Genomic DNA, 20,313 nt, shown 5'->3' with positions numbered 1-20,313 from the left:
CACACCCCTTCTCATTACAGAGATGCACATCACCTAATATGCTTAATTGGTAGTAGGCTTTCGAGCCTATACAGCTTGGGAGTAAGACAACATGCATGAAGAGGATGATGTGGACAAAATACTCATTTGCCTAATAATTCTGCACTCCCTGTAGATCATCACGCAACAGCCATGAGTAGGAGTACCAGTGGCAGATCTTAAAACTAAAGACCTAAGTTGACAATAATGAGCTTATTAAACTACATTTCTGAGACAAAAAATAAATAAAATAAAATGCTGATGGCCACCAGTATCCCTCAGCCCTAAGTAGATTCAGGTATGGTAAATGAAAATCCCAGGAGACTGCCATCTTGAGTCACTGCATTCACAAGATTTTTAGATAACTTAACCTCTGACCTTGCCTTTGAGGTCACAGCTGCACCTATGCATGAATTTGAAAATCATACATCGCCTCATTCTCGAGTTGTTGCATTCACAAACTTAGGCGCCCCGTGTCGTCGCTCTTCAGTGCGTTTGATGCCACGCACCTGAATAATGACAATTAAAAATGCAACTTTCAGAAGGTTTATTTATGAAACACTACATTAATATAAATAATAGTGGTTACAGCTGGTTGTCAGTACCCTGAATGATGATAGCAAAAAAGGCCAAAATGTCATTCGCTGACGAAATGTCTAAAATATACAAATCTAGAAGTCCCATTAAAAAAAGAAGAAAAAAAAACAAGACGTCAAATTAGTGCTACAATATGTACATACTTATATACAGTGGAGAAAATATCCAGTCCTGTACAAAGGCAGTTCTTTTCTTTTTCCAAACAGTCAGCTCTTGCATGATTATGTCCGACAATCATTATTAACAGTCCTAAACTGCAAAAGAGCTTTTGTCCCGTTTTTTTCCCCCCCGACAGAAATAAAACATCTGCACGGTGTTCGTTCCACATTTTGGTAAAATAATTAAAATAATTAAGCTAGACAGTACACAGATCCATGATCAAAAATGAGATGAGTGATGCTTGGAATAAACATAATCTGAACATTTCTTTGCCATCATGTGTGAATTCTCAGCAGCAACGGTGTGTTTTGCTTTCTTTGCTGCCCAAGGTCACACCTATTTTTTTTTTGTGTGTCCTGCCCTGTTTATTTGAACATGCCAATGAGCTAGACTGTCAAGGATCTTTGTTTTCTTTGCCGCTGAAGTGAAGTGACTCCTCTGTTGGGCAAGGACCGATCTGTGCATTCCACACACAGCAACAACAACTCCAGAGCCAAAAGAAACCCGACAGAAAATAAAACTGTTGTCACGTGGGAGCATAAAGTCCTCCGCCTTAGAAAGAAAGAGTCTTTCCCTCTGCCAAGGAGGACGTTTTTCTTTTGTCTTTATACAGAGTGAACAATCTTCTTTGTAATGAGTGGCACAGGAGGAATTAGTAAACACTTGTAATTCTGAAATGTTTTTGCACTATCTTTGCAGTTCACTGGTATTCACAGGGTTAAAGTCCCAAAAACACAGATTGATCCAGCTACCTCAGGTTATCCAGTTTTAATACGGCTCGGGTTCAATACAACTTTCCTCTTTTTACACATCCACAGTGCAGCAGGTCAGAGGTGTCACTAAAGTAAATACAGACAGAACAGGCAGAAGTCCTAGGTGCCATTGTCTGTCGTGCTCGAGCAATCTGGAGAGGCTGCAACTGGGGTTAACGACTGATCGGAGCTCTGGTTTGGAGAGCCGTCTTTAGGCCAATAAAGTCGACTCAGGCTCTGATGCAGTTCATCCAGTTCGGCTGGCAGGGGGATTCCCAGCTCCTGATTGAGGGACAGAGCTGCAAACCAGTCCTCAAGCTTCTGAAAAGGTGGACTGAGGAATAAAAAAAGGGAGAAAAAGGAATGGTCAACGAGGGCACAGAGAGGGGTTTGAGGCTAAAACCAGACTGACAAGGTTGAGAGAAAACATGAGGAAGCAATCTGGTAGCAGAGGCGTGTCTCTCAGCGAGCAGGTTGAGATGGCATCTGAAAGGGTTTTTGTTTCACTCCTCCTCCTACAACCAGTTTCATTAAAAGGCCGCATACCGTCTCGAGTGAAGGCAGATACAGTTCTCATATGGCCACATCTCTTGACTCTTTCAGGTTATTAAGAACTTTACCTTACCGGTCAGCAACTCTGCAGAACATTAACTTTTCATAACAAGTTAAATGAAATCTGTAATACATTAAAACAAAAGCTGTGGCTCACCGGTTGTCTGGTGTGAGGTCACAGCAGGCTACAGCCAAAGGAAAGAAGGCTGGTGTGCAGTCTTCAGGGAGAAACTTCTCCACAAACTTGCCAACATTTAGGCCAAAGTCCAAAGTCCTGGGGAGGCACTCAGGGTCCGCGTAGACTTGTCCAATGATCTGAATCACAGTAAGGAGGATAAACAGTAGGCAGTCAATTAAACAGATAGTGATGTGCATACAATGCTTTCACACATAAATGCATCAGTGCTTACTTTGAAAGGCTTAATTGCATGCAAGGTCTGTCATCTAACCCCAAAATGTGCTCGTTAAGCCATTACTTTGAGTAAACTGAGTAAAAATCAGCGTCTTACCTCGCAGAGAACAATTCCAAAGGAGAAAATGTCCACCTTCTCATCGTAACGTTTACCTGAAATAACAGATAAATAAATGTAATTACAAAATGGGTACAAATTAAGCTCTCATTCCTGTTTTTCCCCCCTTTTTAATGTCCACTCACCATTTAGCATCTCTGGAGCCATCCAGTAAGGATTCCCCACAACGGTGTACCGCTTCTTTCGATCAATCCGTCTATAACGCTTCTTATTGGTAGGTTTTTCAGGTGGAGGTTTAACTTTCTCTTCTACTACGAGTCGGGACAGTCCGAAATCAGCAACGACTACAGTGTTGTCCTGTTGAATGATTACAAGCGAGGCTTCTCTAGTTACCCAGGATAGGAGAGAACAGGGTTTATAATGCCAAGAAGATGAAATGCCACCTACCAGTTTAACCAGACAGTTGTGAGTATTTAGGTCTCTGTGGATGATGCTCATTGAGTGGAGGTAGGCCTAAAAACAAAAGGGGGAAAGTCATGTCAAGTAAGCACAGAGAATCCAAAGTAAATCCAAAAATAAATTATTCATTTGCTTAAATCTTCTAAACGCGGATTTCATCAGATCTTTACAAGATGAATAAAAGGGTTGCACTTTGTCACAGCATGCGGTTGATCTACAGCTATGTTAAGCATTTTGTTACACAGTAGCTTAATGGTTATAGTTTTTCAACTTCATTTTTTCTTTGAATTCATTAGTTTCATTTTCCGGCTCATTTGTGGCACTTAATATCTAATAGATGTGGTTGTTTGAACACATACAGTCAGGTGACAGTAGCAGCTAGTAAGCTCTTTGCAGGAGGCCAACTCACCATGCCAGAAGCGATACCCTTTGCAAAGCTCACCCTCTGCTCCCATGGAAACGGGTCCTGTTAGTCAGGAAAAAGAAAAAGCAATGAGACAAACAGAAGCTCTCTGAGAGACCATAACAGCGTTAAATATAATGATTTTACACCAAGTAGGAGACAGCTATGTTAAATGAAATTAGACCTTTATAAAATAAACTAAATCTAAAATAGTCCTCCCCCACATGCTTTAAGCCTCATTAGGGACAAAGCACCCTCACTCTCCTCAGTGGGGCGTGTGCTGAATAGGCGTTGGCAGTGGGGGGTGGGGGGGGGGGCGGAGCGCGACTGCTCCAAGTTTCACCTGAGAACACTTTCTATAACTTTTCTCACTCCACGTGCCGGTCAGTTGATACGCAACCCAGCCAATTATAGAGTCCAGAGCCCTGTATCAGTGCAGAGTTTACTCCAGGTCACCACCCTCCCTCCCCTCCCTACATAACTCCTGGCACTGTTTTTCTGCTTCACTATGGGTGAGGAGTGTTTCAGCTTTTTAGACTCACCATGTCTCTGATGAAATCCTTCAGCGTGCCGCCCTCAATAAACTCAGTAATCAAATTGAGCCTTTTGTCTTTGTATAGCACGCCGATAAACTTCAGAACGTGGGGATGGTCAAGGCTTCGCATTACTTTGACCTGAAGATTAAACGTGTGACAGAAAAAAAAAAGAAAAAAAGCTCCAGATTATTATAAGCAGATGATCCCAAATTGATTTACACCAGAGTCTGTGGGATAAAAAGCACTGAATAAAATACAAGTCAAGCTAATGCGTTTCCACAAGACACTGGCAACAGCAACAAATACAAAGAGTTAACTACTGGGTCATGTGCCGTGCCTTTAGTGGTGTGTATTAATAAACAGCTCCATACAGAGACAGTGGACTCTGCTTTCTCAGTGACTAATCAGAGGCTCCTGCTGCAGATTACCAACCTCTTTAAGGAACGTTTTCTGGGTCTCCTCATCACACCGGATCAGCTCCTTCATCACCATCACCTCGCCTGTGGCTTTATGAGTCACCTGCGACAGAAGGAACACATGAATTACATGAAGTTCACAAAACTTGCTCGATGGCAGGAGTAAAAGAGTAAAGGACCCACCTTGATCGCCTGTCCAAAAAATCCTTTTCCTAAGACCTCTCCGTGTAGGAGGTCACATGGCCGAAAAATGCGGTGAGAGCAGCTAGCGGAGGATCTCAAGGACTCCGAGCGCCCGATGTCTCGTGTAATAAATGGATGGTCTTTAGGAGAAGTTGGTCCCGGTGACTTGCATATACTGTTACTGCGCCTGAAACACAACATAGCTCATTAATGATAACTCGCATCCCTGATCTCTTCTTCATTACAGAGTCCAAAATATGGAAGTTGCATGCTTTTTGGTTGTTGTAACATACCTTAAAGACCTCCTTTTCAGTGTGCCATCGTCAACCACATCTGTCCTCTCCAGCACCGTGTCAGATGGTGAGGACATGCGCATGCGGGAGGTGGCTGGGACTCCTAGCCGGTTCCCTGGTGATTCCAGCCTTAGCCGGTCCAAACGATGCCTGACTGGGTCATACTCTATTAGAAGGTGTAGCGTGTGACTGGTACGGTGAATAAGATCATCCACCTGGTTAGAAAAAAAAAGATTATACATATATATATTTATTAACTAGGGTTAATGGATTTTCCACAATTACACTATTTTCAGGCTTTTTAACAACAAATCCCACAATTACTTCCTGTAAACTATCATCCTTCACCCTTAGGATGATTTGATGGCAATGTAATAAAACTTCCTAAACAACACTGCAAAAATAAATAAATACCAGTATAATTTATAACTATATTCAAAACTGATGCTTAAAAGCATCAGTCAAAGAGCCCTGGTTCAACGTCAATTCTTTAAGTCTGGTATTTGCTTATCCAAATGACAACTGATGGTGAAATCTGAGGTGCAGTCATAGTTTTTGTACTGGCTCAGCCTGTGTGACGCAAGTCCAGCACTGTAGGTGGTAACACTCCCACCACATAAATTGCAGGACATGTGACATGCATGCTGACAGCAGTGACCAAGTTACTGTGATCAGAGTGTCTAGATATGCTTACGTTTAAAGGGAACAACCATCCCAGTGTTGAGCACCATGTGCTTTGTTCGAGGAAGAAGGAAACTAAAAGCCCAGTTCATGCAATGTTATAATAGTGTCTCTGTTCACCCTTTGACACAGCAGAGTCTGACAGGTAAAGATGACCAGCTAATGGTACGAGTAAAGTAAGAAGCTAAATCAAGTTCTGTGAGTTAGTCTTCATTCAACAGCAGCAAACTATTCATAAGCTCATGATGATGTCACTTACTTCATGTTGTTGCCCAACATGAGTTTCCTTTTATTGCGCATTTCTTTTCATTAATGCATTATTTTATTTTTCAGGTGAAATTCTGTTCTGATATTTTCGTTATCTTTAACATAACAAAAATATTAAAAAGGAACCAACCAGTCGAACACAAAAACGCTGAGATTGTGGGAATGAGCCTATAAGTGCAGTCATTACACACCTTTGTCTCCCAGCTTATGTAAAAACGATCGAGGAATGGGAAGAATGTCAAAAATCAAATGTGCAGCGATTGTATAACAACATTGCTATGCGAAAGTGTACTCAAGGAATTGCATTAACGATGAAACTAATCGGCTTTGGCTGAATGACTTCACTTATGACTCCATAAGTATCAGAGATAATATGTAAGCCCACCTCCTGCTCCATCAATGTCGCCACAGGAAGGCCATTGATCTCCAGAATCCTGTCTCCAACATGGATGGCATTTCGAACCTCTGGACTAATAAGCATTCCTCTGACCCTGAAAAACAGCAGCAGCATGAGTAAGTGAGGACTATGAAATAAATGTGCTGGTTTAAAAACAGCCGGTCCTGTCTGCCCACCAGGACACCAGGACTCGAGAAACTCCCATATATTATTAATCTGTCAATAAGTACTTTTTTTTTTTCAGTGGCTTATTTACACACACCTGCTATTTAGTCAACCTATAATCAACGTTACGTAAAGCATTACTCATGCTGTTCCCACAGAGCCTCGAGGACAGGCATGGAGTCAGACATCACGAGGTCCCACTTACTCTTTGACCTGAACACTCGCTGAGCCATTGACATCCCTCAGCACTGACACAGAGAGGCCTCTCTTCCCATTGGCTGCAGAAGGCATCGAGATGAGGGTCACCGTGTGGGGCAGGGAGTCCAGGACCGAGTCGTACGAGCGTTTTTCCAACATGGGTGTGAGAACCTCCTGCTTGTAGCACTTTCCGCTGTTCACACCAGGAGAATGCAGAAGCACATTTTATTAAAGTTTGGTTCGGAGGGCACAGAGTAACAGGAAGTCATGCAGAAGTGACCAACTAATCGTGAGCAAACATACTTGAGGGTGAACATTAACTTTTTAAGACATTCCTGGCATTGGCCAGTACAATTAAATGTAAGACGTTCTAGAAAAAGAGGGGACAAGGATTTTTAATTAAAGGACTATAAAACTGAATCGCAGCAGAAGAACCACATGAAATGTCCAGGGTTGAAAAACACATAAGATCAAGTTTAGTTTAGACCAACCAAGTGTTGCAACCTAAAGTAAAATCTAATCTTTGCTCAACAGCTTTTTGCTTTACTATCAATATTGCACCAATTTAATATCAGTGCCATAGAGTTACAGAAACAAGCTTTGGTGTATCGGCTGCTTTATCCATTTTTGCGATAACTCACTGGATATAAAAATTCAAACACTGCATTCTGGGTAAATTTTTAAGTCTTATATCATCATGTGGGACAGGCAGCTGACCAAAAAAAAAAGGTACAGTATATGACTCCAAGCTGTGACTACTCCTGGATCAAAGCAATTTTCCAATATAGTCAAGTTTTAACACTCGTGAGTGTAGCTTATGGCTGTTAAATAGAAGTTTAGATATGGCACACTGATGAAACCGCATCAGGCATGAGTGAAGTTATGCTGTGGTTTTTCTTAGATTTATAGTGTACATATTATTTTATGTACACTAATTACCCATGTGTGATCAATAAAATACCCATTATCTATATCTATGTATCTGAGTGCTTAGGAATGCTGGGAAAATGATTGTTAATTAAAAAACTTAAAATACTCTAAACATGAAGGTAAAAATATATCTGGCTTCACTAAATACTCTAAAGACACTGCATGAAAAAAATAAAAACAGTTTACTCTGGTGGCGTTAGCTGGAAGCACTTGGCTAATTTTTCATGGGACGGCTGTCGGAGTGGTGTATAAATGAGTTTACAACCTTTACTTATAGACTATGAAAATCAGCCTACATACCAAGACACGTATGTTAAGGCCCTACAATTGCTGCTCTAAGCAGTTCTCAACAAACAGCTTTAAAGAAATCCAGTGCAGGTGACTTACCAATACAGTTTTGACCTCTCGACTAAAGCGTAGGTGTCCCGGTCTTCAATGACCACCTTGCAGCTCAAGCAAACAAAACACTCAGGATGGTACTTATGTTCTCCAGCCACCTGGAAGCAGAAACAAACGGGCTAGTTCTCCATTCAGAAGTAACGCGACGAGCCTGGTGTCTTGTTCTGTTGTGCTTTGGTGGTGAGCTGTGAGCTGCGTGTTGTTTTCTGCCCTCCTCCCTCCCACCGTGAGCGGTGACATAGCCGTAACACCTGCTTCACTCTCAGCCTGTCTGGAATCTGCTATGACATCACCCTCTGGGGATCTGACACACTCGTCTTACTGGCTTTCTCCCTTTCAATGGTCTGAAACTTTCAGCTGCTTCTCACCGACACTGCCTGAGTATCAGTCATCGATTTCCCTTTCTGACATGCATGCAGGACTTCAGTTTCATCACACCGTTTTCATCCCTTTCATGCAAGATGAGATCATGTCTACCCTTTGCAAACAAGTAAAATGTTGATTTCAGGACTATTTATGTAATTAAATAGGCAATAGACAAAGTTTTGGTTTTAACTTGTGATGAAATACAAGTCGATTGCACAAAAATGCCTGGGCTTAAAGTGTTTGCCTAGCAATCTTGCACACATTGGACAGTTTTGTCTACAACCAGGTACAAAAATGAAGGCTTGATTGTGAAACCAAAACAGGAAGAGGATGGCGCTCTTGTTTTCCCGCTAGTTGAAATAGTGGACCTGGGAACAATGGGAGTAAGTGCTGAAACTGTACCCAACAAGAAAAAACAGGAGGAGGAGGCGAGGAGGATAAAGTGAAAGCGATTGAAAGTTAATGGGGGGGGGGGGGGGGGGGGGGATCAGTGGGACTTGAGAGGGTTTAAAGATTACATTCACCTGGTATTGTTAGACCAGACCGCCAATTATCAAAACCTGCCCAATACAGCCATGTGTTTCAGGCCCCGTCCACATGTGGATGGGTATTTTGTTTTATGCATTTTGGCCTTAAAACGGTCGTTGTGAATGGACTAAGTCACTGAAAAAGGAGATTTAAAAAAAAATCTTCCAGGATAAAGATTTAGAGAAACTGATTTTCTGTGTTTACAAGTGGACAATAAAAGCAACCTCAGAACCGTGCACCTTTAACCCCTTTTTTCTGCCATCAGCCTGTGTCCCGCGTTCTTATTTGTCACTTCTGATTGGAGAACATTTCTAGAAATTTAGGGTTATATCATCATCTCTTGTTTCGACATGCTCCTGATGTGGCCTCTTTGTGTGGACAGATTTTTCAAAACAGTGCTAGAATGGACGGGATTTTAGATTTCAATATTAATGCTTTCAAGCTGTGAGCAGAGCTTGGTAGCGGTGGGGGTACTCCTAGTGCTGGCCCCAAGCCCGGATAAATGGAGAGAGTTGCGTCAGGAATGGTATACGGCATAAAATGTTTGCCAGATCAAACATATCGGACCCTGCCAGGGCTTGGTTTAACTATGGATGTAATGAAGGTGGCCATGCAGAGGGTTGGTGTGACAGAGGAAGATAATCTGCCATGGTGACCTTTAAAGGGAGCACCAGCAGAAGAGCAGCAACTCTGATTTTCTCACCGTTTTGGAATAGAAAAAATAAATCAAAAGCTTTGATATTTGTTTGTCTTTGATGCAAACAAAAGTCCTAAGACTATGGATTAGTTATCTCAGCTATTTGCAATAAGCACATGGGGAGTTGCTCAGTATTTTTCCCACATTATTGCCACAGCTCTGAGTCAGAAACTTCGTGCTGTGAAAGGATTCCCTGCTGCTGCAGAGAGATTAAAGTGATGTCAGCCAAATCATTGTGACATATCAGGAGTCTGTCAGTACCTCCCTGCCTTTAAGCCAGGAACAGAAAATCCACCAGTGACTAAGAGCAGCCACAAACCTGCCTGAGGCTCAGACAGCAGTGCGGAGCAGTAAAAACTTGGCAAAGCCAGATCAAAGTGAGGGACAATTAACGGTGACCCCGCTGTGGGCAGAAAAATATGGCAGTGGAAAACAAAAGCGGGATTGCATAAACTGATCATAAATACGGTGCTCTGAATTCCAAAAACATCTCCAAAGAATCAATGAACTAACAATCAGCTGGACCAGGACAGAAACAATAGTGTTCTGGACTTGAATACTTAACAAGCAGCAGCGCTGCATGACCCTCCTCCGCTGATGGACCACAATGATTTTCTTTCTGGCTGAGAGGCTCCGGTGCCAGCTATGCCCTGCCAAAAACACTTGGCTTTGCTGGTTGATGAAGCAGAATGCCAGAACCAAATAGAGGACTCCATTATGTGTGTTGCTTGGTGGCAAAAAGAAAAACTTGAGCCTGGCTCCATGCTAGAGAAGTGACCCCATTTGTGGCCACCTCAGTTTTAGGTTTTTGATTTGTAGATATATAAAAAAAAAAAAATCGATGCTGCCTGACATTTAGGTTAAATTTAATGGATGTCAGTTTCTTTACTTTAATAAAAAATATAAAGGCAAGTTGATCAATTACATTTTCTCTTTGTGGAGAAACAAACCCCAAAAAGCAGGCGCATTTGTTCTTTATACCATCAGTACGGATCATAATGTGAGTGGCAGAGTGTGGCATGCATTAACAGAGAACTGTGGAGAAGTTCTGCACTGAGAGGGAACATAATGGGGCCTCAAGGGGGGGGAAAGTAATTCACAAGTAAAGTCTAGACCGCATTCTGCAAAGTCCAGCAGCAGCCCATGTGAAGTATCACTCATCTGTAAATGTAATAACTGCCACAAAAAAACACTGCCCCCTGCCTTTTAACGCACGTTAATCTGGAGCAGTAAGCAGAAACAGGAACAGAGCGTACTAACATGGTCTGTGGGCTTTCTGGCATTATTTAAGTAGGCAGGGAAAAGGTTGGCAACTGGTGTTATAAGATCATGGCAAGACAGACGCTGAAAGCCAGGCAATCACATGCAAACAGCAGTGGTCAAACAGTCTCGACCCAGTGTTGAGAGTCTCCAAAAGAAAAAACAAAACGTACCAGACGCGCAAAGAGCAAAAAAACCGATCTGGCGGGTTGTAATTCTCATTCTACACCAGAGTATGGATAACTCTGTTATGTTCAAGTCTTTAACACAAGAGGGCTGAGTGCCAGGCCAGGTCAGCGTGTCATGTAAGCATTAAAAGAAGCCCAGCCAATGTTGTGTAAAAACTTCTATTGGATTTACAAGACACAACCCCCTCCCAAAAAAAAACATGCAACCTGATCGCACCTTTAATTGCATCCTGACTGCCTGAGATGTGCATCTATTTCACATACCACACCCGAGCTTACATGTGCTGTCTCAGCCAAAAGCAACTAACAATGTTATCTAAATGTTTTTACAGGCCATAGAGTGCTTGGAGATGTAAAATTAGTGGAGTCTGGGCTGATTAGGTGTTGGCTCAGATTCCAGTGTCTTTGAGCGACAGCTTAAAAAAAGAAAAACAAAAGACCCTCCATACAATGGAGTAAAAGAATGAAAGCAGCAGACTTACCATCGCAGGTCCAGTCATGAGCAGAGAGCAACCATGACAGAGCTCTCCAAACTTTTCCCAGTAGTGATTGCGACAGTACAGCTTGCCGTCCTTCTCATAGTACCAGTTAGTCAGGTGGTCACAGCACACAGAACATCTAAGGAGACAGAAAAAAACCAACACTCAGGGTTACGGAGGCAGAACAAAAGATTTCAGAATGGATTTTGAAATGTGAAGCAGATGTCTATGATGACATGAAGGCGCTCAGAGTCTCAAAAGCCTGTTTGACTGCATGGATGTTGGATGTACAACACATATGAGACACAGCAGGGGAAAAGCCAGCCAAAGATGCTGATAGAGAATACTGACTGTGCACAAAAGCAGCCAAGCATTTAGATTTTCCAATATTTCTAATGTTTCTTATCTTAACTTCAGCATCCGCAATATCTCTTAAAAAAAAAAAAGTGTGTTTTTTGAACAGTTTCTCATGCACAACGTAGGAAACAAACCAAAAAAACAAAATCCAAACTGCCCTAAATTCTCATCCAGTAAACCACCTGTGAGGTCAGGGCAGCCACACATACCTAGGGGTGCAGCGTGGGCAGTCAGCCAGTGAAATCTGCCTCCTCAATGATGCTGCTGACTTTAAAACCTTTACTCTGTGGTGATAACGCCATGTGGACAGTTTCTTGCAAAAATATTGACGTTTTTAATCAGAAGTTTAATCAGTTGCAAACGTGCTACAAGTGACTTTGATGTCTACAAGTTAAAAATGAATCAAAAATAAGCAAACACGGATAAATAAAATCGGTTTTGCTTGTTAATCTAGCAGTTTTTAAAATTTCAAGAAACATAAAGAATGAAAACTTTGGACTTTTGTTTGTACGTGCTGCGTCCTGTGAAACGTCCATTAACTCTGTTGCACTTGGCAGACCCTCCTCACTCTGCCTTTGTAATCAAGGGTCAACGTCTGGAACTGAAAAATTCAGCGAATGCAGAAGTAGCAAAAACTGCAACTCCTCAAGTAGCCAAAAAGGGTGACAAAAACTTCACAGCTTTGAAAATCATATTGGGGCTGAACTTTCTAGAACTCATCCATGGATATAATTCAGTTATCTGTTATCAGCATCATCTAGACCTTCGAAATCAGAATCAGAATATTTTATTAATCCCTGAGGAAATTATGTGGTCATTGGATTGAACCTCTTCATTGTGTGTGTGCTATTGGAGCTTTTTAAATGGATTATCTGACTAATGATATGGCTTGCTGCGTGCTCGCTGGCTCATTCTAGAAGCTTGTGCTCCTGCTTGGCGAGTAAGATTACATTAATCCACTGCTTAGAACTAATAAGCTGATAGGTGTGTCTGTGTTGCACCCACACAATTTATAAATGCAGCATGTGAACCACGTTTGCTGAATCGCACTCCACCCTTCAACTGTATAAAGGTAACAGCTGGCTTAAAAAAAACAAACAAACAAAAACATGGCTACAGCTTAGCTTCAAAATGTGGAGTCCAAAAACGAAGGGTGACACCACAGTGCCATATCTGTGTTTTATACCATTTATACTTGGTGATGTACCAAAAAATATTAACGAATCTCAGTGTAATTTTTGATTTATCAATGAATGTCTCAAGAATATGGAACTTTTTTTTCAAGAACTGTCTTTAAAATAAAATAATTGAGTAAAAGCATCACACGAGAAAAGCTGTAACAAAAATTCTGATCGCTTTGCCAATTGTCAATTCCACACATATAACATGCCTTGTTTTACAAGGTGTACAACAGTACGAATACCTTGTCGCTGAAATGCCCTGGGGCTTGCACTGTTAGAGAGGCAGGGATCACAAAAGTAACTAACTAAATAAAAATGCTCCACTTTTGAAGAAGCAGATGTTGGATTTGGGAGAACTTTTCTTACTTGATGACTGCGCAGTGCCTTTATAGCTGCCAAGTCCTTATTCAGTGCTTAATGGGATTCAGGACAACAACCTATAAGCAGGCTCAAGATAAGACTCTACAGAGGCAAAGTCCTCAAATTATCCAGTTGGGCTATAATACAGCTTTTGATTACAGTTCATTTTCTTAAGTAGGTCATATTAAATACTAACAAGTCATGCCGTTAGCCACATTAGCTCAGAAACCCATCCTGGGGTTTAGGATTTCTGAGTGTCTCTCATTGTACTTCTCTTCCTTCAACAGTCTAACAAAGCGTGATAGTAAAAGCTAGCACTACCATTATAAATAGTGCCAACTGCTGCTCCTGTTAAATGACTAGCTGCTAATCGAAACTGATATTTGGCAGAGGTAAGAGGACGTTAATGCCTGAGACTGAGACAAAGTGTTCAGAGTGAAGAATGCTGAAGTTACCAGCAGACTGGGAAGCACCTGCAGGCACTGAGCGCTCCTTGAACAAGCTGCACTGGTTATGCAAAAATGATGGCAGCAGATTTAACTGCCAGGGCCCGAACCAGGATGAGCCACTTTATGAGAGATCGGATTACTGAAGCCTCTGGAGCCACTTTTGCCCGACTTTGCAAATGATTCCTCAAGCTTTTTTTTTCCCCCCTCTCCACCTTGGTTACACATTCACCTGAAGAAGAATCCTGATGTATTGGTGATGACATGTAGACAAATGAGTCACAGTGAAAAAGAGACGTCAGGACAGTCGACTATTTGGACTTGAACAGGAAAGAAAAAGCTGTTCACTGCATTGATTTCTCTCGAACTTATGCACAAAACTAACAGCAGATGTGAGATAATATACTGGCTGCGTAGAGGAACGGCTATAATATTAAACAGTCAACTACTTTCAGTTTAGAGTGGTTCCCAGCATGATTATTTTGCCAGTTACAGTAGATGAAAAGCATCAGATTCTCGATGAAGACAAAAACATTATTTTAAATGCTTATCGTACGCATTTTTATTCTTTTGGTGCTGGCTCCAGTCTTCAGCTGAGACCCGCGTATCACGTTGTTCTCTCCACTGTAGGTATAGTTCATCCAGGATTATTGACTTTGGCACAGACTCCAAATATTTCAGAGTTTTCTGGCATTACTTAAGAAGGAGCTGTCCTTTGGAGGAAAGACCACATGTTTGTGTCTGTGCTGCAGAGAGAAAAGTGGAGAATGAGGGAACAGCTGGCTCTGAGGCAGAGAGGACGTGACATGAAACAGATCCATATTTGTGTCAGGAAACAAACCTTTTTCCTCTGACATGAAAGCAACATAAAAGAAAAGGACACAAGATACAGCCTGGTGTATCACACTGTGCTGTGATGAGGAGTAACAGAGCAGAACAATTATCCTGAAGTCAAGATTGCATGAGTAACGCTTGCTAAGCTGCTGTGGTCACAACTGCACTAAAAGGCCAAACATCTGATGTCTGGGTGTGACACAATATTACACAAATTTGGCATTTTCATTAAATGATTAATAACGTTATCAAACATCATTAGGAGTGGGAGAAAATACAGATGCTGCATTATATTATTATTGACTCGTTTCTGCTGCAATACAATTACAGTGCCAACTTTTAAAATTTTGCCCGGTCTTAATGAGTCTCAGTTTCTGCCGCAGCATTCGGATGGTAGTCTGACACGAGGTTATTATAGTTAACTAAAACAAAACTAAAAACTACTAGAAGTGAAAAACATATTAGTTAACTTAAACTACTTAAATTGAAAAAAATATTCGGAAATGATTTTGCGAACTTGGAAAACTCACACAAAATAAAATCAAATAAAAGCCTAATTTTTAGAATTTGTTGCTTTGGTAAAAATGTTATTACTAGCTGCCTGATGGAGTCCGGCGTCTTCAGCTTTAAAAAGGTTGTGTGCTTTTGTTTTAGTACCTGTTCAGATTTCCCAAAAGGTTGCCCCTGACATATTACAATATACAACACACACAATAATAATTATAAATTCTTATTCTAAAATAATAAAAAAAAGAAAGTAAAAGTAAAGCTTTTTCCAGTGAAATAACGCACCATATCACAAAGCTGAAATCATCTCAAACTGGTCTCTTAAACATCACAATGAATTCATTGTACTCAAATGGCCTCCACAATCTCCAGATCTCACCCTGATAGAGCACCCTTGGGATGTGGTGGAACGGGAGAGTCACATCATGGATGTGCAGCTGAGAAATCTGCAGCAACAGCGTGATGCTATCACATCAGTGTGGATTATAATCTCTGAAGATGAATCTATGCCATGAAGACTTAAGGCAGTTATGAACACAAACGCAGGTCCAACCTATTACTGACAAGATGTAACTAATAAAGTGACTAAGTTAAAAATAAATAAATAGGCCACAATACACATTTGATTGTTGTAGCACTCAGACATTGCCATCAGCCTGAAACATTCAGTATTTGTCAAACTGTAGCACACAGACAAGTAATGTCAGCACAGCACCAACAACGACTGGAGGTATCAACACTCATTGTCCCTTCAATAGATACAATAGTTACAAAGAAGAAGAAAAAAAAGGTGTATTTCTTTAAAAATACTGAATGTACAACATACTGTGTGTCTCGGTGGAGGAGAGAAAACAAACATACAAAGAAAAACTTGTTCTGAACAAAAAGCATTCATATACAAAATTGTATTGTACACTTTGTTCCTTTTACCATCTACATTAAGTAATGCAAGTAAGCTTATAAAAACACCTAAATTCCTCGTATACATGGTGCTGAATGGGCGTGTGCACTTAACTCAGGTGGTTACAGTCACGTTGGCTGCACAAACACTACACAGTAAACATTACTTGTTTCCTTAAATATCCATTGCCGTTGGAGTCCTTTGTTAAAGTGTGGCAGTAATGATAGAAATAGACACTGAGATGATCTTTTACATGCGGCCTTGAAAGCCTGACAAAGGTGTATTTCACTGTGTGCAACAGCATCAGCACCAACAAGTTCACCACAGCTCCTTTAAGTCCTCAAAGTTGTGAAATTGGGCCTCCATCAGACCCGTTTATACTGGACACACCCCACAACTGCTCGGCTGGAGTCAGATATGGAGAATTTGGAGGCCAAGTCAACACCTTCAACTTTTATTATGCCAATAGAGGACACAGCCATCAGGAGAAGTACTTGCAATGCTGCTTGTACCTAAGTAACCTCCACAAGAAGGACATAAGACTTTCCACATTTTCCAAAGCATCCTTTACAGCCTCCACTGGCTGGCCTGCTTCCAACAGCACATCCAGATGCAATGTCTTCACAGGTAGGCTAAATGAGGCGCAAACATCCACTCATCCACATCTTCTAAATAATGCTCGTGTGCACCCGGTGCTCTGTAAACGTGTACATAAGCAGAAGGCTTTTTGGGGGGGTTGTTTTCCTTGAAAGCAAAACAATTGTTGAATTTCACTGAATTTAAAGTCTATAATGTATAAGTACGAGGCAACACCAAAATGTAAATGAAGGCATAAAAGAAAAATAGTAGCGTTGTACAAATCTAGCTGTGGCTTCTATTTTTGGTTAAACAACTCTCCCCAGTATGGGAAAGACTATTTTTAACCATAGAAAAAATGCAATAAGATCTGCAGTTATGCAGGTGGAAAGCAGTGAACAAGATAGGAAATAGTTTTGTCTAAAAAAAGAAAAAAAGAAAAAAAAAAGCCAACAACACAAAGGCTTCTGTAGTGTTTGAGACAGAGAGCTCACATCTCTGATTTGCCGTCTAGGAATGCAGAACGCTGCAGAGCTGAACGTGCCATTACCTATAGGCCTGAATAACACTGCCAGGTTTACTGGAACAAGAGTGACGCCACCTCACAAGAATGTTACAGAAGGTGGAGGTATACGGAGGGCAGAGGGGCAGCATGTTGACAATAGAGAATGGGACCACCACAGGGTATCACATCTGCAAGGACATTTTTATTTTTGTTTGCTTAACGAGTTATGTCTTGCAAAGAATGTGAGCGACGATGGCATCAGCTTACAATGGTGCTTAGAAAAAAAACAAAACAAACACCCAAGAAAAATATTTCATATATGCAGAAACTTTAAAGAAGGGAAGTTATTAGACAAAGAAATGACCAGGAATTCCAAAAATGTGAAAAGGTATAAAAGAACAAAGGGAGGGAAAGCATCAAGGGTGAGTAACGCAGCTGCGTCAGGAACCTTGCTGCTGAGATAAATAGGCTTTGTGTGTTATTGAGAAGTGTGTGCTTTAAAAGAGTGAAATCAAAGGTTGTGCAAGGACACTGCCACATACATACTGGCTTAAGAGTCCCTTTTTTTCAGCTGTAAGATTCAGTCAACCTAGAAAATATTAAATGTGTTCTATTTTTAGTGCCAGAGGAACCCTGATCCACTCCCAAACACATTTTTGGGTGTACTTGTGTGTGCTAGGTGCACCTTCTCAGTCAGAGATAGAGAGAGGGGAAAAAAAACATTCACTAATGAGCAATATTTCACAGATTCAGTCAGCCAGCTTTGGCTGATCAGTTTTATAAAGTTAGTTAAATACAACCCAGCAAATGCAACTGCGATCCCGCAGTAAGCTGAAATACCGCATGTCATTCCTGTTAAACAACCTGAGCTTCCTTATTTAACACGGAGGGAAAAAACAACAACCTTCAACTGATCTCCATGGGGAAAAACCCTCTGTGTGTTATATAATATTGGCATGTGCAGTATGTTGACATCAAACTGCAGGTTTACTGCTGCACACAAAAATATGGTCAGTGACCTGTACGAACCAGAGAGCTCACATCATCTCCACGGCGGCAATCATTAAGCTTAAGAGCAGAAGGGGCAAAGTTCTCCTGGGGAGGCGATCTGTCAGCTGGGACTGCCGAATGACATTCTACAGAGGACATTTTGTGCACAAAAACGATGGAGAACAGTTGAAAACAGACACGAGTCTGTGTTTAGGCGACAGAACAGAAAATTCTGGGATTATCCACAGGTCCATTTGTAAGTACATCCAAACAGAGTAAACTACAAACACACACACAAAATCAACCACACAAACAACTGTCTGTGTCAGCGCGAGCTAACACCTCCTTATACACAAACAGTCTCCAGCCATCGGAGTATGAGTGACAAAACTGTGCTCATGACAGTAATGAGGGTCCTTAAAATCAGGATCTGCAGCCACTTACTTGAAGCAGGCGTTGTGCCAAGTGTCCTGGAGGACTTTCATTTGAAACGAGTCTTGAATCTTTCCTCTACAGCCCACACAGTAACACTTATCTGCAAAGAAAGAAACGAGCCTCCCCTGTAAATAGGTGTAGCGCAGAAACCTCATGTGAAAATTGCAATACTGGTTTAACTGGGATCTGGATTTGAGCGAGCAAACAATCGCGCCGCTGCGCTCGGTCTCCAAAAAGCCCAGTTTTTAAAGGTAAAAACATTGCGTGAGCTGAGCGCTTCAGACAGAGAGATGGTGCTCTTTTACATCACTGCAATGTAGCATCACTTCAATGTAAAGGTACAGTGTGGAATACCACTTTACCTCCTGGTTCCTCCATCTACTCCGCGAGAGTGTCGTCGATATTCAGGTCCCTTTTTTTGTTTTTTCACTAACTCCTCATACTGAAGAGGAGAGTTGTCATGAGCCGCTTCACGCTTTCGTTCTTCCCCGTCCGAGATTCCCACCTCTAAACACAGCAGGAAGAAAACACAAACGCCTTTAATCCTCCACAGAGAGAGAGAGAAAGCAGTGAGCTGAGACCTCCTGGACGGAGCTGTTCTCTCGCCGCTGGCAGGATGACTGACGTAATGCAGTGCTCACATTCCTGTACGGAGAGCGGAAAGGCCAAACCTCCGCACCTGGAAGAAGGCGAAAACTGAGATTTGGCCCCAAACGCGAAAGGAAAAACAGTGGCGCCATCTACTGCCAATATCACCGCACTACACAACGATTTGCTATGTGGTTGCTAGGCTTTTGTGGATAGAAATGAAACGTTATTGTATGTTATTGTCGCGACATAAAAACGATGGGATGCTTTTAAAGTGTTGACGTCATAATATATTAAGGATAATATAATCATCAGATCTTATTGCATTCTTAAAGCAAAAGAGTAAGTACAGTACAATAAGACGCAAGACAAGTGTCTTTCCTGAAGTTCTACAGTTGTATCAAAGGATTTCTCTGTTTTAAAATTCCCATTTAATTATTTTAAAATTTTATAAAAGATAAATGACTGCTATATCATCAGTAATGGTTTGCTTTACAATTTGTGTTTTGCACTTTTCCTATTTAAATGGAAAACATGGGATTAACTGTAGGAACAAGTCAGCCTTTAAAGTGCTTCTAAATTGTTTTATTTCTGTTATATAGCCAAGGCTCACTGATAATACTGGGCTGGGCAAAACAATAATTTCACTGCAACATCTGAAATCAGTAGGCATCATCTCTTTAAAACCATTTCAACACAGGCAGAATAGCAATGAATGTTATTTACTGAAAGGGTATTAGACCTAATGAGAAGATTTAAGCACACATTAAACTGGCAAAGTGCGCGTGTTGTTTCTTTGCTTTTCTCTGCTCCATGCAGAATAATATTTCTTTTATAATTTACACTTCCAAATTCAGAAGACAAGCATTCAAGCATTTTTTACAATAACATGATTCATGACTCATAGTTGACCTTTAGGCGATTGAATTTAAAGAGTTAGTTTCCCTTTAAATCACATATGAGCTTTAGTTTCAAAGCATTCAACACAAATGCTGGTATGTACTAAGATTTTAAAATTTATACAGTTTTGTTTATTGAAAAAAAAATGTGGCTTATTCACTGTAACATCTGTCAGTATTAGTACAGTGCTGTGAAATCTCATGCCGCACCTCATTTCATTATGTCTTGCTTGGAAAATGGGGAATAGGTGTAGTGATTTATTGAAACATGTGCAAATATATATGGAAATATGAGCAAAAAACAGTTTGCGCAGTTCAACAAGCTTGATATCCACATTTAT

At 41.1% G+C, this 20,313-nt stretch overlaps 1 protein-coding gene across 2 annotated transcripts; it reads right to left on the bottom strand.

The window, feature by feature from the left end:
• Positions 1-550: 550 nt before the first annotated feature.
• On the bottom strand, positions 551-19,125 carry limk2 (LIM domain kinase 2). 2 transcript variants are annotated; one of them, XM_086314308.1, is made up of 16 exons: positions 18,848-19,125; positions 18,495-18,585; positions 11,397-11,532; positions 7,864-7,973; positions 6,554-6,739; positions 6,172-6,277; positions 4,839-5,053; positions 4,546-4,732; positions 4,379-4,465; positions 3,953-4,084; positions 3,417-3,473; positions 2,996-3,061; positions 2,734-2,905; positions 2,588-2,643; positions 2,236-2,393; positions 551-1,860 (listed from the first exon to the last, which is right to left on the bottom strand). In XM_086314308.1, the coding sequence occupies exons 1-16, from the start codon at positions 18,861-18,863 to the stop codon at positions 1,647-1,649; spliced, it is 1,989 nt and encodes a 662-aa protein (XP_086170434.1). In that variant the 5' UTR covers positions 18,864-19,125; the 3' UTR covers positions 551-1,646. The 2 variants fall into 2 exon arrangements, with proteins under 2 accessions (XP_086170434.1, XP_086170433.1); XM_086314307.1 differs by lacking the exon at positions 18,848-19,125 and having other exon boundaries at positions 18,495-18,640.
• Between the last annotated feature and the right edge of the window lie 1,188 nt (positions 19,126-20,313).

Source organism: Aulonocara sp. 'chitande type north' Nkhata Bay, linkage group LG12 (assembly GCF_057382095.1).
Source record: "Aulonocara sp. 'chitande type north' Nkhata Bay isolate Kocher_YH1m ecotype deep benthic linkage group LG12, A_spYH_male_GT1.1, whole genome shotgun sequence".
In the NCBI taxonomy this organism is placed as follows: Eukaryota; Metazoa; Chordata; class Actinopteri; order Cichliformes; family Cichlidae; genus Aulonocara; species Aulonocara sp. 'chitande type north' Nkhata Bay.
Note: the sequence above shows the minus strand (reverse complement) of the source record. Positions and strands in the feature narration are given on the sequence as shown.